The following is a 15,948-nucleotide window of genomic DNA, read 5'->3' as shown; positions in this document are numbered from 1 at the left end:
AAACAGAGATTTATATTCAAAATAAACAATTTCAAGTTATGTCTACACTATCAAACTAGTTGACAAAAAATGTGTGACGTGCCTAAATATGGTAGGGATATGACATCATCATGTCCATATATGGGCTTTAGAGTTTGTAAACGACAACAACATTTCTTGGAATCTTGAATTTAGAATCAAGTTATTTATGTAGCACGAAATAATTTGTTCTGGGAAGTATTATATATAAAGGAACAGTAGACATTTGTTGTAACCGTAGGCGTGTCTGGCGACAGACAGTCGAGCTCTAGAAGTAGGACTACAGTTCTGCATATTCTAATGAATGGAGAATAATCATAAGCTTTGTGGTTATGCTCTTGGCTACTGAGCCCACAGTACTGGGTCGTGGGTGCACATCCTACTCATTCTGTCATGAAAGCACACAACATACGCAGCAGATTCTTTGTACTGTGTATCTATTTCCAAAGTATCCTAGGAATATTTGGTAATACAACATCACATGTGTTTCACATGTATCTAATAGTAACCTAATTTGTAACCTAACCTTACATGATACACATGTGATGCTGTATTACCAAATATTCCTATGATACCTCGGAAATAGATAGTATGTGCAGATACAGCACTGGGAATTGAGTGACATTCGTTTTTAGGCACAAGGAATGTAAATTGGAAATTTCTACTATATCAGAATATAAGTGACTAATTCTCTGCATAAAAAATGGTATAGAAAGAAAAAAGGGAAAGAAAGAAGTTGTTTTGTGGATAAAGTAAAATTCCTGACATGTGACATATTTGAACCAAGGATTTCCAGCCGAGTATCTATCTACTACCAAGCTAAAACTCAACTCAAACTGCTACTTGATTTGATGCCTACTCATCAAATATACCCCTTTCACACCAAAACTCCAGAGTGATCTCCGGAGACACCCCTGGGTTTATGACCATTCAAAATATTGAGAAACTCCAGAGATGCCCCTTTCACACCTACCTAGCAACACCAGGGTTTATAAAATAAAATTGTAAATGTCGCCCCTTATTTTGTTTGTTTACATAGCGACGATCATTAGAATCATTTTAATTGATAATATTTTTTAATTAATTATTTTACAAAGTCTCAGAAGTCATCTCTGATACTTCTTAGCCTCAACCTTGTGGGTGTGGTTTCAATCATTGATATACCTCCAAGCTTTTCATAAATCTTAAATATAATATCCTGCTATACGTCACTACAGTATCTGCTGCTTCTTAACCCAAGTGGGTGTGGTTTCAATCATTTTAATATACCTCCAAGCTTTTCATAAATCTTAAATATAATATCCTGCTACTGGTACGTCACTATCTGATGCTTCTTAGCCCAAGTGGGTGTGGTTTCAATCATTAATATACCTCCAAGCTTTTCATAAATCTTAAATATAATATCCTGTTACTGGTATGTCACTATCTGATGCTTCTTAGCCCAAGTGGGTGTGGTTTCAATCATTAATATACCTCCAAGCTTTTCATAAATCTTAAATATAATATCCTGCTACTGGTACGTCACTATCTGATGCTTCTTAGCCCAAGTGGGTGTGGTTTCAATCATTAATATACCTCCAAGCTTTTCATAAATCTTAAATAATATAATATCCTGCTACTGGTACGTCACTATCTGATGCTTCTTAGCCCAAGTGGGTGTGGTTTCAATCATTAATATACCTCCAAGCTTTTCATAAATCTTAAATATAATATCCTGCTACTGGTACGTCACTATCTGATGCTTCTTAGTGGGTGTGGTTTTAATGATTACTCAAAGCCTTTTAGAAATCCTAAATATGTTACTGACTAACTTTTGCACAAGCATATTTATTGATTACATTCCTATTACCTGTGCATGACTCACAGTAATAATATTTGATTTATATTTTTTGAAAATTAAACTTCACATTGACATTTAAAGCCCTAGACAAAACCAACACTTTGCCAGACTTGTCAATAATATTCCATCGCATTAGGTTCAATAGTGTAATTACCAGGTTTTATATAGGATAGATTAGCACCCGCACTTGCTTGTCAAATATCATACACACGTTTAATATTAATACAATTTTTTTATTTGACGATTTTTAAAAATCGTATTAATGTGCGTGGTTACTGGTGAATTATTGATTAATTTTAATCTATTTGATCTTGTCAATAAGTTATTAATAAGAAAAGTTTTTAATGTATAATTTGAGACGGTGAAGTATTTTGGCTGTGGCTTTAAACGCCCACGGGCAGTGCGTGGGCTGTGAGTAATTACCCAAAGAAATATGAAAAATTCTGTCAGTTATTAAATAATTTTAATACGAGCAGTTGACGTTAACCATATTTAATTTTATTGCATTTCCTCATTGTAAAGAAAGTTACCTATTAAAATTTGAACGTGAGAAATTAATTATTTTCAACTTAATTGCTCTCTAAATTAAAAGAAATTTGATATCTTCCTAGTATTCCATATTAAAGCAATATTAATATTGCAAAAATATCATAATATAGTATCATTATTTTTTTTTCAAATCAAAATAATTTTGTTTTAAAACTTAATCTGAAACATTGAATACAAATCCATGAAAAGATCATATATACGGTACATTTCATTTCGAAACCTGAGCTGCACATTAGGCATAGAATATTAATTCTAAACCACCCGGTGATATACTGAAATTTTAATTAATTAATTTGAAACGATAAGATGAGGAAATCTGTGAGAATGAGAAAAAGTCGCCCCAACCAAGATTCGAACCGGATCTTCTGCACCATTTATATAGCGCTATTTCATGATCAGAGCGCTGTGGACTTAACTTTTACACCTTTTCATCAACATTCTTCTCCCCTAAGGGTCCCATCGTGTCAATTACGGCCACATTACATCTGTCCACGAAGTGGCTCAGTGTGTAAACAGTACGCCGGGGTAACTCCATACTCGTCTCGAAAGATGTACCAAGTTCTTAAATGTGCTTTAATTTGCCTTTTTACCAAAATTTTCAATGTGAAAATTGTCACAGCTTAGGGATGTCCAATGTCACTCAACTATGTGGTATTTCATGTTATGAAAACCTTTATCGTCGACTTGACTAATATCTAATCTTGATTGTGACGCTTGTATCAACTAGATGGTACGCTCGCTTCGCTCGCGTACCATCTAGGTCCGTGCCCACAGATGGTTCTCGAATACATAATAATTTCAGCGTTAAAAAAACTGGCGATTTCAAATGTATACTTACCGCAGGACAATAATACATGTCGTTTACAGGAACGAATAAATAGACACTGTGATTTATGTACTGTAAAATTAGTACCCTGGGAATTACTTCCGAAAGAGAAACTTGTCACAAAATGAGACCAATTGTTTAAGTCAAATTTAAACAAACTTAAAATGTGTTTTGTATGTAACATTTGGGTTGAGGGATGGGGAAGAGGATGGGTGCAAAGAGGAACAATTTTTAAATATATTCTTTACCCATTTATTAAGGAAATATTAATTGTTTTCATGTTTTACAAATAATATACCACTAAACACAGTAAAACATTGCGATTTAATACTTTGTTGAAACTATCACCGTCATAGTCGATTGAAATAGTACAGTACATGTAACGATACATCACTACGACATGTTTATATAATGTAAAACAATTTGTGAAAACCACCTCTATTCGGCGAAAATCATAAATTCGATTTAATCGTCAATAAATATTAAATTATCTAACTCAACTTAATTAGTAGGCCTAATGGTTTTCAATTGTTTCTTAGAGCAAATTCATACTTAAGTTGGTTCCTACCCTACCCACCCCCTACCCACCAAAGTTGCGTTTAGGGCATGTGATGTACCGTAGGCCTATCCTCTACTGGTTTTACAACGCTACTCATGCCAGTGAGGGAAGGGTGATGATATGGGTGGTTTAACTGCAATAATAAAGATGTGTACATAATATACGGCGAGTGAAAACGCTAGCTCATTATCCGTTTAAAAAAAATTTATATCCAACCTCTGCAGCACAGATTGAAAAAAAAATGGATCGAATTTCTGTTATGAGTATACAGTACCTGTACTTGCCTTTACGACGCCTGAGGGAATAGACACTTGTGGAACAGAGATTGGAATGTTCCATTCATCGCAAATCAATACATTTGTATAAACGTATATTAAATCTATCAAAATAGTATTTTTTAAAGAAAATCGGCCTGTCTTCAACATTATGATGCTATACTCGAGCTGTTCAACCGGTTTTCAGCCATTAAAAACAATTATCGTAGGAGGAGATAGGAAAATGCGAAGCATCCTCGTATTATTGTCTGCGGGTATTTTTCAAGACGGACATCCATTATACAGTGTATACCACCATCGAAAAACACCCCTATTTGGGGCAAATCGTTGAAATTATCGAACTCAATTTAATTAGTAAACAGGGTTACATCAGGTGGTTAAAATCAGTACGGAAAGTACGAACCAACTTTATATACCATCGAGTAAACATTCTAGAAATAACGCGCGATTTACCGAATTTTGCCCTTACGTAAATTTATATATAGATTAAGAGTGGCTCACGATCCAGGACCAAAAGTACAGCAATGTATGTAGAAACAAGCTCAGTATAAGCAGTGGAATTGGAAACTAGTTTTAGCTTGGTGGTTAACTAGCTTACCTTCCAATCCCAGGGTTCAATCCTGACCTTGTGTCGGTCACAAATCTTTCTACTCCACTCAAAGAGAATTAGTTTTATCCGTCCTGTAATTGGCAAGTTTCTTGTTTTTGGATGCGTATGAAATTTAAAAAAAATATTAAACATACTTTTGGATGCGCATGAAATTAAAAATAAATATTAAATACTTCTGCCAAATACCGATAACATTTTTATTTGTTAAATGTACGATGACTGTGAATTTGTTGTTTTATTCCAGGAAAAATGGAAATAAAAGACAGATGCAACTAATACGCAAGAAACACGAAGATTCTCAAGCCAAACGGTTACAGTACATAAAGGATGATGACTAATTGACAGGTAATTGATTGACATGTTTTCAGTTATCAACGTTGTCGCAATCTGAATGATGTGGGTAGGTCGTCTTTATTGTAAATCCCAACGTGCATCAATGTCATAAAAATTGCAATGATATAAATTTCTTGATTGAATTGTTGGATGCGTGCCACTATAGAGTTAATATTGAATTTTCCGCAATTTGTAGATAAAATATAAATATATTTTTATGAGACGAATTACTGGTTTTTTTGAGAATATCAATATCATCTGATGATAAACTATTTTAATTAGCTACGTTTGGAAGTCGAAATGGACAATTCAAAGATGAATGAACAGTTATTTGGGTGCAATTCAAAACATGTTTATTATTAATATTTCAATTAATATTTTAATTCATCATTAAAATTCTGCTGTGTATTTGTGCCAGTGGCATTAGCTAATTGCGGAGGTGGAGTTAAACCAATAGTGAACACAATCGCACTTTTTCATTAATACGCAATCGCCAAGTTCATTATACTAACTCGCTTTACATTTCTGATAGGACAATAAGTTCTAAACTCGATAATCATCATCTAGTACCGGTACGTCGTTTGTATGAATTAAAAAAAAAACTAGTAATATACAGTACATCTAGTTGAGACGAGTGTTATGTTTTTGTGATTGGAATTGAAACTCTGATTTGAAGCATCTCCACTATGTGTCGAAAATGTTTCTTTTGTAGCAGACGAACCAATCAGCCAGATTAATGCAGAAGTATACTATACTAACTAGCTTCATGTTTCTCTGTGCGAACGTTGTTTGTGTGGCTTTTAAAAACCAGTTTTGTATATCAACGAGCATTACGTTATGAGAATTGAGACTCCAAACATCAATCACTTGGAAAACAGGTCTTTTGGTATAGATTTTAATAAAAACTATTAAATATCAGTATTATACCTCAAAAGAACTCTTGTACCCAGCGTACAAAACAGTGATAAATTGGAGCGTTTAGTTTGTTGAAAACTATGACTCCAAACATTGATCTCACTTCAAATGGAAAAGAATGTTATAAAAACTAATTAAATATCATTATTCTACTTTGAAAGAAAAATTATTGGATTTTTACCATCGTTTGTGTTGACTTAAAGCATAGAGCGTTTACTTTATTGAAAACTCTGACTCCAAACATTGATCTTACTCCAAATGGAAAAGCATGTCTTTTGCTGACTTCAATAAAAAGTATGAAATATGTATTATACAAACATGAACGAAATTAAATCTTTTTTTTTTCTGATTAGCTTTTAACCTCAGACCTCGGATGCTTCAATGACAGCAATGTGATCATAAACTTCACTTGAAGTTGAAAAAAAAAATTTAATTTCTGACATTTGACTGTAAAATATTGATAATGTCAATGTCAGTGATGATGATTTATTTATTATTGAAAGCAAGGGCATTAAGTGCAAACATTACAGTCATGATTCCACCCGTTCCAGTGTCTCCTGACGTCAAAATCCTTGTCGCATAAAACTTGACAGTCCAAAAATAAAATAATATTAGTAATGCTTAATGTAACACGTATAACTTTATTAATGAATAATGTTGAGTTCTACTGTATGTATAGTAGTTGTGATGCACAAATAAGAATAAGAAGCAAATATTTGATTTTTGGATTGAAAAAGGATTTGATTTTGAAGGCATGTAGTGACGACGGTGTCTTTAATATGCATTAGTAATGCTATATCTATTTTAAGCGATTTAATTTTTAAATAAAACTGTGTCAAATGAGTTTTAAAATTATACATTTTTAGTGTACCCACTAATTCCCACCCCCACTCCATGCATGGTACAGTCTAAGTTAAAATCAGTGATAGACCAGTAACACTCGTGATTACATCATTTGTGAACCACATATTTTGACGGAAGACATCTGTTGCTCTTCAAATCTGGAATTCACAATGCATGAGGTAAACTACTTAGGATGCATCAGTGATTTTGCGATTGACCAACAATGAAATTGGCACAACTGTGATCACAACCATTGACGAAAGAACTTCCATTTTAAATTCTAGGCATCATTTATTTAGAAAATTAAAAGGTCTTGCTTTAGATAAGAAACCATGACACTTCTAGTCTGAACATGTGCATCAGTAAAACTTTACATTGATGTTCTGTTAATCCATTTGTTCAGTGTTAGCCTTTATGTTGTATACACATTTAAGTATAAATTTTCATGGTGAAAAATAATATATTAACAGTAGTTCTGTTCAATTCTTTACATTTCGTAAAGATAAAAAAAAGGATATAGAGGTCAATTTTCTATCCTTTCCCGGCTAGCTTTCTATCATTTTGATCCATTGATCAGTTTACAAGCATTTACAGCACAAATATTTTGAACACTTAGCTTTATAGTATGATACAGTAGTTATACAAAAAGTGGACAACAGTATTGTATTTTCATTTGCATTTTATATATCTGTTTCATTTACAATTGACAACTGACCCTTCATCCAATTATTTTTTACACAATTGTTTGATTATAAATATACAGTACCATTGTATAGATTCATGTACAGGTATGTATCCTTTTTAAGGCTAGCAATGTATTGTTCCATAAACAAGAACCAAGTAATATTTTAAATATATTTTTATAATAATTAAAAAAGCACAGCATCCAATTTATGCTAGGCCTAATAAGTTAATCTTTTAAGCACACCCTGTGGTACAATTAGCACACCCTAGGTAGGAGTTGCAAAATGATCATAGAATTTTCTCCCCACCCCATTTAACTTCAATGGATGACTACCCAAAAATCTATTTTCTCCTTTTCTCCGTTTGACCTAGTTAAAAAAAACATATATTGCTCTTATCATTTGTTCACAGAAAGGTGTCCCCAAAATAGGTACAGTATGTTCCAAAGAATACGTTACCGTTTATAGACTACCAAACACTATCAATAAATTTGATTTTAATTCAGTGGTATTGCTTTTCCTAATTAAATAGTCAATTATTGTCTCTCAGTAATTTTTACATGGAAACTATTAATTTCTATAATAATCATTAATTTTTAAAATTATTTATTAACAATTATTAACATGTGTTCTATTATTTTTTCTGCGCTCATCCCTCACAAATTTTCACTTTCAAACAACGCAACAATTAACATTGATTTACATTACATTGTAAAGCATACCAAAGCCTTATAAAATTAATAATTATGGAATGCCTATAGTAAATGACTTTGTCCCTTTCGAGGCTCAACATTTTATTTTATATACTTTAAAAGCGGTAGGTGACATTTTACACATGTTTTGTATTTTAAATTAAATGTCTTTTATTCTGGAGCCTACGTCGATCCTGCAACAGCTCGTTCGTTCGTTACGACAATATGCCTGTAAAATATTTAATAAATACGTTATCTAATACAGTTTATGATAGTAGAATAAAGCAACACAACATATAGTACAGTGTTACATGTATTACATGGTTCAGTGCATATTTATCATACAGGTGTTTCATATGCAAATTAGCCATTATCTAATTACTAATACTACAGTATGACAACACATTGTTTATACGACGTTAATTATACTTATTAATTAGTGTGATTGTAGTACAATGAGAATATAATAGTGCAATATAATACTAATAGTGTTTAGTGCATATTTGAATATATACAGGTGGTTCCTCACTATATGCAAATAAAGCCAATAACTGACAGAATAGTGCAATTGTTCCATCATTTCTAACTACCAATAAATATAGTGTTGTCAGTGCATTCCTTATACAGGTGCAACAGTACCTTCTCCATTATGTGATTTATGTGTGATATAATCATTGCTACTAGAATATACCATGCAAAAGTACTAATAATGTAGTTTACAAAAAGACATGACAAAGCGCATTTACAGTAAATAATGTAAATTAGGACAAATTCCATTTCATGGTCCAGTTAGGTCAGTTTCTAATTTGATTTCCATTTTCATGTATTAACAATTCAACAGGTGGCTTTTATGATTTTCTAAGAAACAGTAAATAGTTTTCAGTGAATTTTGCTCAAAGACCTCTTTAACCTGGGCTCCTAGATTAATACAGTAATAAGTTTTGTAGGTCCTGGAGGTGGACTAGCCCAGAAATGATAATTCATTTTATCTTGAAGATGGAGAACATTGTGCAAATGCCTTTTTGTAATCATTCGATAACATACCATAATGTCCCCCTACAGATTAAGACTCATTCCAAATAATAGGCAGCTTTTGATTTTCGACGACTGGCAACCAACCTAGGTGAGGTCAATCGATGTGTCGTCGGTCATTGCCTGGACGTAAAAACCACCAAACCTGTGCCGAGGTGGGGAGCGAGAACACATATCTCGATATTCATGAATGCGCACAATGAACTAACATGACATAGTTTAGTCTTTGCCGTGGGCGATCGCAAATGGAAAGCTCCCTAGTGACGGGAGAGGGAGGTGGTGGAGACTTATATAATCACTTTGTCAGAGAAATAACAACTAAACTACATAATAAATAATGTTAAACATCGCAAACATAAAAAAAAACATTAATATTGACCAAGTATATTAACTGGCGTAGGCGTAGGTTAAATATTGTGAAAACAGGGGTTCAATTTCTGAACTTAATTATTATGTCCTTAAACTTTGTCCACTTTCATCTTTCTAAATTTATTCCAGAAATTTTAAATTTCCGAATCTGTTGTAAATCAATTAAATTTCAATTTAATGTTCTTATAAAATTCTTCCACATTGCAATGATATTGTAATATTTAGGTCAATTATATTAATCTGATTTTTTTTTTTAGAACTTGATTTTAATATCATCTGGTTCCATGTGTGGCGTGGTCCGTTTAGGTCAGACTAATTTGATTTCCATTGTGTATGTGGAACTGTACAAGTACACACAGACAGATGTTTTTTTATGGATTTCGTAGAAGCTTTATTTTGTTTTCAATTTTGTATATTGAATTTGTATTATATAATTTGTACTCTACTAAAGATTATGTTTTATAGCAGTTATACCAGGGAATTGTTATTTTACAACTCCCTGGTTACATACTCATGATTTTAGTTGGTTTTAGAGTTTTTGAACATTTTTAATTAATTTTTGTTTTCAATAATGTGAATGTTGTTCATAATTTTCTAAAGAAATTTTAATTGTTATTGCTGCAAATTTCAAATACAGTCAATACAAGCTTAGAAATGAAAGTCCAGTGTTAATTTATTATTTATCTCACAAGCAAACTTCTTTTATATAGCTATACTACAAACATGGCAAAGCATAACATAACATATCCCAGTAGCTACAGTTATTAGGTTTAAATAGCAGTTTTTATATTACCATAATATAACATTGATTATGAAACTAAATATTTTGATAATATAACTTGATTCAAAGAATGGTTGTTTAATCTACCATAAAATATCACTAATAATAAATAAATTAATAAATAACTCTATACTTGATATTGAATCATAATAAATTAATTTGATTAGAATGTTGTTTGTGTGATAATATTTTTGGTGCTCCTTTAGTTTCATATTCAAGCTATATTGCATCTATAATACCAACAAGCATTTGTTATGCTATGAACCAATAAATAATATCCATGAATGCTGGTTTTTACTACTGTTATGTGCAAGACTCAGAGAGGTAGACAACAGATAGCTGGGTGCAGTGTCATAGAAAAAACGGAGGTACAGACTCACTGAAAGGATTCTTGCCCCGTCGAGTCACCGATGTTGGTGTTGGAGTTAAAGCTGAAAAGAAACAAAGTTCTTAATTACATAGATTGAAAAATAAAGAAAAACAGTTCATTTCATTGTTCCCCCAGGTTTATTCAAGAAATAAATAAAACCCCCAATCAATTTTTTTCACAATTCGGTATGGATAATTGCTTCACCATATCGTCAAAATGTTCATTCAGAGCAAAGATGATTTTTCAGTGAAGATTTTTTTCACCTACAGTATTAATTTATTGCCCTTGACTGCATGATCTTTTACTTGCCTAGCATTTTGATTATCTAATCTGAATTTGTGAACCTACTACTACTTATCCATTTTCAAACTACAGTAGAGACAACAGCAAAAGTTCTAGTAAATAAGGCATAACTTATGACAACTTTATGGCCAGCAGGCAAATTGTTTTCATCTATTAGGTAGGCCTAAATCTATCTTTTCTTCAGTTGCTTAGGCTCCATGCACTTTCCCCCTTTATGGCCACTTCTACCTAGCCATCTTTCCTTTAGTTGCTTGAAAAAACAAACCCCCTGTAAAAATCCTTTCTACGGGTTTGATATTGTAAATTGGAAAAAAGAAAATGAAGTTTAAAGCGAAAACGCTTACTGTTTTTGATTCCCAAACAGCTCAACCATTCATCCATTGTTAATCGAGAGTCATTGTCATTGTCACAGTAGGGGATGAAGTTCTTCTTGCACTTTTTTCTGGCACTCAGATCATCCAATTGAGATTTAAATTCTCTTTGTTCTCGCTTATCAATGGCATTGTTACTATTTGCGTCCATATGTAGGAACTTCCATCTAGCTACTCGTTCAGTAACTGATTTACTCGCATCTGTGAAGCTACAAGAAATTATTTTTTATAAATAATAATTTTAACAATTGTTATAATTATCATACCTATATTGATGATTTTAAAATCAAAGTTGCCACAATACAACAACGTAGAAGCAACACAAGTGAGCAGTTGACCAATCACAAGCCACCGTTCAGATGATCCACTGCTTTGTGATTGGTCTAATTGCATGTGGTTAGCTTACATCCTTGCATTTTGCATTCAAAGTGTGAACCAAGTCTATGGAATATTTTATAAATATGGCATTCGAAAGTGCACAATGGTACTATACCACAATTTTAACTTCTTTTTTTTTAGGGTGTGTCCCAAGTTTATTCTCCTTTATATACAATATATAGAGTAGGGTTAGTATACTACCGACTGTACTGTAATATTCTTTTTATATTCTGATATTCCCTTTCTCATTACTAAATCTTGCAAACATTCCAAAAAAATGCTCACCTGCATTTATCCTTCACTCTAAATATCTTTCTATTCACTTTCTTTAATAAAATCAACAGTACAATAGTACTCTTTGGTACCACAATTTTAACTTGTGTATTGGTATTTTTCAACATAAATTTGTGTTTTCTTGTTGTTATGCTTCACTTCTTTATACGTTTATTCAATATTTAATAAATATTCAATAAATGTTCTCCACACATATATTAAAAATACATAAAATAATAATATTAACACGCAAGATAAAAACATAATATGTGTGGAAGGAAACCTATATAAGTTTAAAACTTTATACCTTGGCTCCCAGAAAAAACTAAGAAGATATAAAAAACGATATATTTCTGTATTTGCCAACATACCTATCTTTTTGAGTCACTGATGAGGCTGGTTCACCCATCATCTCTGTTATTAACATGTCCATGATACTATTCAAAAACTTTGCTTGCTTGTTCCCTGTGCATCCTATATCAGATACAAATTTGTAATAACTTATTCATAATACACTTTATATTCATAAATTTTCTTTCTGTCTGGGAATTGGGGGTAATTAATTGACCCTTACTTTGTCATTCTGTTGATGAGAGGAGAAATAAAAATAGCAAACGATTTGGATTTTTTAAGCTCATCAAAATTGACAATAGATTTTAATTTTGTCATTTGTATTCATATATTGAAATTATATTAGTGGACATTCAGTTAATTAGTCACAGTAGTCAATCCATAATGTCCTCCATCAATCAGACTCTTTATATGCTAATTCAGATAATATTAGTCACAGTAGTATAAATTGTCAATCTAGAAGTCAGTCCATGAGTCAATCCATAATGTCATTCAATCTATAAATTAATTAGTAAAGATAGTATCAATTCTCAATATAAAAGTTAGTCCATTAGTTTTTAGTCCATCAAGTCTGTTAATTAGTAAGGATACATGTAGTATCAATTGTCAATCAAAGTCAGTCCATTTTAGTCAATCCATAATGACATTCAATCTATTATACGTTTTAATCCAAGTCTGTTAATCAAAATTTAGTTGATTAGATCAAATGTCAATCAAAAAGTCAGTCCATAGTCAATCCATAATATCATTCAATCTATTAGTTTTTTAGACCATCAAGTCTGTTAGTGGAAATTCAGTTGATTCGATTGTCAATCTAAAATTCAGTCCATTAGACAATCCATAATGTCGTTCAATCTATTATAGTTTTTTAGTCCATCAAAATCTGTTAATGGAAATTCAGTTAATTAGTATCAAAGATAGTATAATTGTCAATCTAAAAGTCAGTCCATTTAGTCGATCCGTAATGTCATTCAATCTATTAGTTTTAAGTCCATCAAGTCTGTTAGTGGAAATTCAGTTAATTAGTAAACATAGTACCAATTGTCAATCTAAAAGTCAGTCCATTAGTCAATCCATAATGTCATTCAATCTATTTATTTTAAGTCCCATCAAGTCTGTTAGTGGAAATTCATGGTGGTATCAATATTGTCAATCTAAAAATCAGTCCAAAGTCAATCCATAAATTCGTTCAGTCTAGTATTAGTCAACAATCATTCAGAATTTAGTCAGTATGGTTAGTCAATGCTACAAGTGAATATTTCAGACAGTATATATGGGAAATCTGTTGGTAATCTGTTAGAATAATCAACGCTTTAAAGTCTATCAGTTAGTCAGCGAGATGCTTTATATTTTTCAGACAGATTAAACATAGATTTCACAGTCTACTATTACTATACAGTATTTCTTTTTATGTTTACTTAATTTGTATTTTATTCCTTTCATCATTGACAGAATACTATAAAAATATATGGCTATGACTTAAAAGTATTCAAACTGTATTTATTATCGACGATAGGAATGGAATCTGAATGTGAATCTATTTAACAGGCCATTTAGAATGCAACTTCACACACATCTTTTAAAGTGAAATTGAATTCCATAACTTATTGATGACCTTTTAAAATAACCATTATCCAAAATGCCATGACCATTATATAAGTAATTAATATATTATTTTTCAGATCTATATATAAATCTGTTAAACATGTTATGAAGTCTGCTTTACCAAATTTCCAAAGTTCAGTAAAATGTTTAAAAGTTCTAGTATGGGAGATAGCGTAGTACAGTAACCACTCTGACGTTTAAATTTCCCGCTAAATAGTGTAATTGAAAGACCACTTCTAGTGGCGGTCTTCAGTTAAAGGGATTCTAGAGACCAAAGCTACTAAAGATCACTAAAACCTGGGTCCCATAAATGATCTTTTAATTAGAGGAAGAGTGTATTAACAATTTTTACCTTTAAAAACAGCAGGAGCTGGTGTAGAATCAACTTTGTTTGTACTCGTTTCAACATTTTGGTTACAGTTCAGTGTAGACGCAAAACCAGGAATAGATACGTCAACTTTCAGAGACGTTCCACTGATAGGGTGTCCAGTTGTAACATTAACACACCAACAGTATTTTGCTTCCTTGTGGCATTGTATGGGGTCGTAGTTGCTGCCTATACACCGTGGGATGAACACGCCTCTCTCGGGTGCTTGCTTTTCCTTTGCTAAAGCGTCGGCACGTTCTACGTTACACGGGTAGTCTAATAATAAATTGATAATTGTCAGTAGAAAACGTACACAATCATATTACTGGTTCAATCTTAAGAACAGAAAGTTCCAATGTTCCACATATGTTGTTGTGATGTAACAGACAGACAAATATTTATGATACTTAAGATATTATAGATGCTTTTCTTGACAAAACCCATATGTTCTACCTACAGCGACTTGTTTTTAATTAAATTTTTTTATTCTGGTTGTACTGTCTAAGGGTGATTAGCAAGTTTGACAGCGATGTTAACTGTTTTTGTCTTTTTATTTAGATTTCTTTAGATTATTTTGTAAGACTAAATTAATTTAAAGCATACTGCATGTATAGGCTATTTGCTTTATTTATCCATTGATGCCTAGATCAACACATTGTTGTTCTTCCCCAGGGCTGTATTTATAATGGGTTTAATTAATACATGGACAACTCTAAGATTCAAATTTCTCCAGCACTTTTTGTCTCTGTCAACAATTTAATGTTGAATATTGATACAATATATCCCTTTAGTGCACTTGTCCTTTTGAGGCATAACTTGAAGTAGTATTATGAAGTGGGATATACTTTGAGGCACCCTAATGTCTCGATTCAGCAGCCAGAATAACTTAAAGGTGCTTGATAAAGTTTCAGATTTTCTTATAAATGAAATGTGAACTTGTTTAGCAAGATATAGAATTTAATTATTTGAAATTTAAGTAACATTTTTCAGTAACAGTTCACTGAATAATTGGTTACAGTTTTAGGTAGTTAATTGTTTATGTCTGTTTTGATAGTAAAACAATAGTCACATTCATCGACTAGAAATATTCACTGGCTAAATGGTGTTTGAACGTTAAAATTACCAACATTTTCAATTTAATACTCAGTTAAAAACATGAGTGTTGGAACACAATTTAATTTTTTTTTAGATAATTTTAATCTATTTTTAAACTTCTGTCAGAAAATCTAGTTTTAGTAAAATTCTGAATACAATATCCATTTATTGCATGTTACAGAAGAGCTTAACACAAAATTGAAATTAGTTTTTTTTGTAACCGTTTTAGAAATGTCTAATCCAAGAATCTGCGTAGTACATGATTTTGTAAAAAAAAAACATCAACATATTTTGAATGCTTCTTCTTTAACTTAAGTACAGTAAACCAAAACATTTTTTTTTGGCTACCATTTTAGAAAAGTTTAGTCTTAGAAAATGTAGTGTGCTAGCAAAATTCTGAAAAAAAATCTCCTTTAATTGGATCACCTTAAGTCCTACATTTTTGCATGTCACAGAAGAGTAAAAAAGAATCGAAACATAGTATTTAGAAATGTCTAATCTGACAAGATC

The 15,948-nt window shown here is 31.9% G+C and overlaps 2 protein-coding genes across 8 annotated transcripts in view; one reads left to right on the top strand and one right to left on the bottom strand.

Annotated features, from left to right (window-relative positions):
* Positions 1 to 15,948, top strand: part of LOC140061102 (dnaJ homolog subfamily C member 4-like) — a 45,152-nt gene that overhangs the window by 4,120 nt on the left and 25,084 nt on the right. For 3 of the 6 annotated variants that reach the window (XM_072107553.1, XM_072107551.1, XM_072107554.1), the window contains exon 7: positions 4,922 to 5,022. In XM_072107553.1, coding sequence (XP_071963654.1) covers positions 4,922 to 5,015 — 94 coding nt within the window. In that variant the 3' untranslated portion in view covers positions 5,016 to 5,022. Of the gene's footprint in view, positions 1 to 4,921; positions 5,023 to 5,722; positions 6,819 to 9,801; positions 10,421 to 15,948 lie in introns of those variants that run through there. The other 3 variants (XM_072107550.1, XM_072107552.1, XM_072107549.1) reach the window with 3 other exon arrangements.
* The window catches only part of LOC140061101 (SPARC-related modular calcium-binding protein 2-like), a 35,427-nt gene continuing 26,315 nt past the window's right edge, over positions 6,837 to 15,948 (bottom strand). Inside the window, exons 9-13 of one of the 2 annotated variants that reach the window (XM_072107547.1) lie at positions 14,329 to 14,619; positions 12,392 to 12,494; positions 11,343 to 11,578; positions 10,706 to 10,756; positions 6,837 to 8,372 (exon numbers count right to left, since the gene is read on the bottom strand). In XM_072107547.1, the coding sequence (XP_071963648.1) occupies positions 8,359 to 8,372; positions 10,706 to 10,756; positions 11,343 to 11,578; positions 12,392 to 12,494; positions 14,329 to 14,619 (695 nt within the window). In that variant the 3' untranslated portion in view covers positions 6,837 to 8,358. The remainder of the gene's footprint in view (positions 8,373 to 10,705; positions 10,757 to 11,342; positions 11,579 to 12,391; positions 12,495 to 14,328; positions 14,620 to 15,948) is intronic. The other variant, XM_072107548.1, reaches the window with a different exon arrangement.

The sequence above is a fragment of the Antedon mediterranea genome, chromosome 10 (assembly GCF_964355755.1).
Source record: "Antedon mediterranea chromosome 10, ecAntMedi1.1, whole genome shotgun sequence".
NCBI classification, from domain to species: Eukaryota; Metazoa; Echinodermata; class Crinoidea; order Comatulida; family Antedonidae; genus Antedon; species Antedon mediterranea.
Note: the sequence above shows the minus strand (reverse complement) of the source record. Positions and strands in the feature narration are given on the sequence as shown.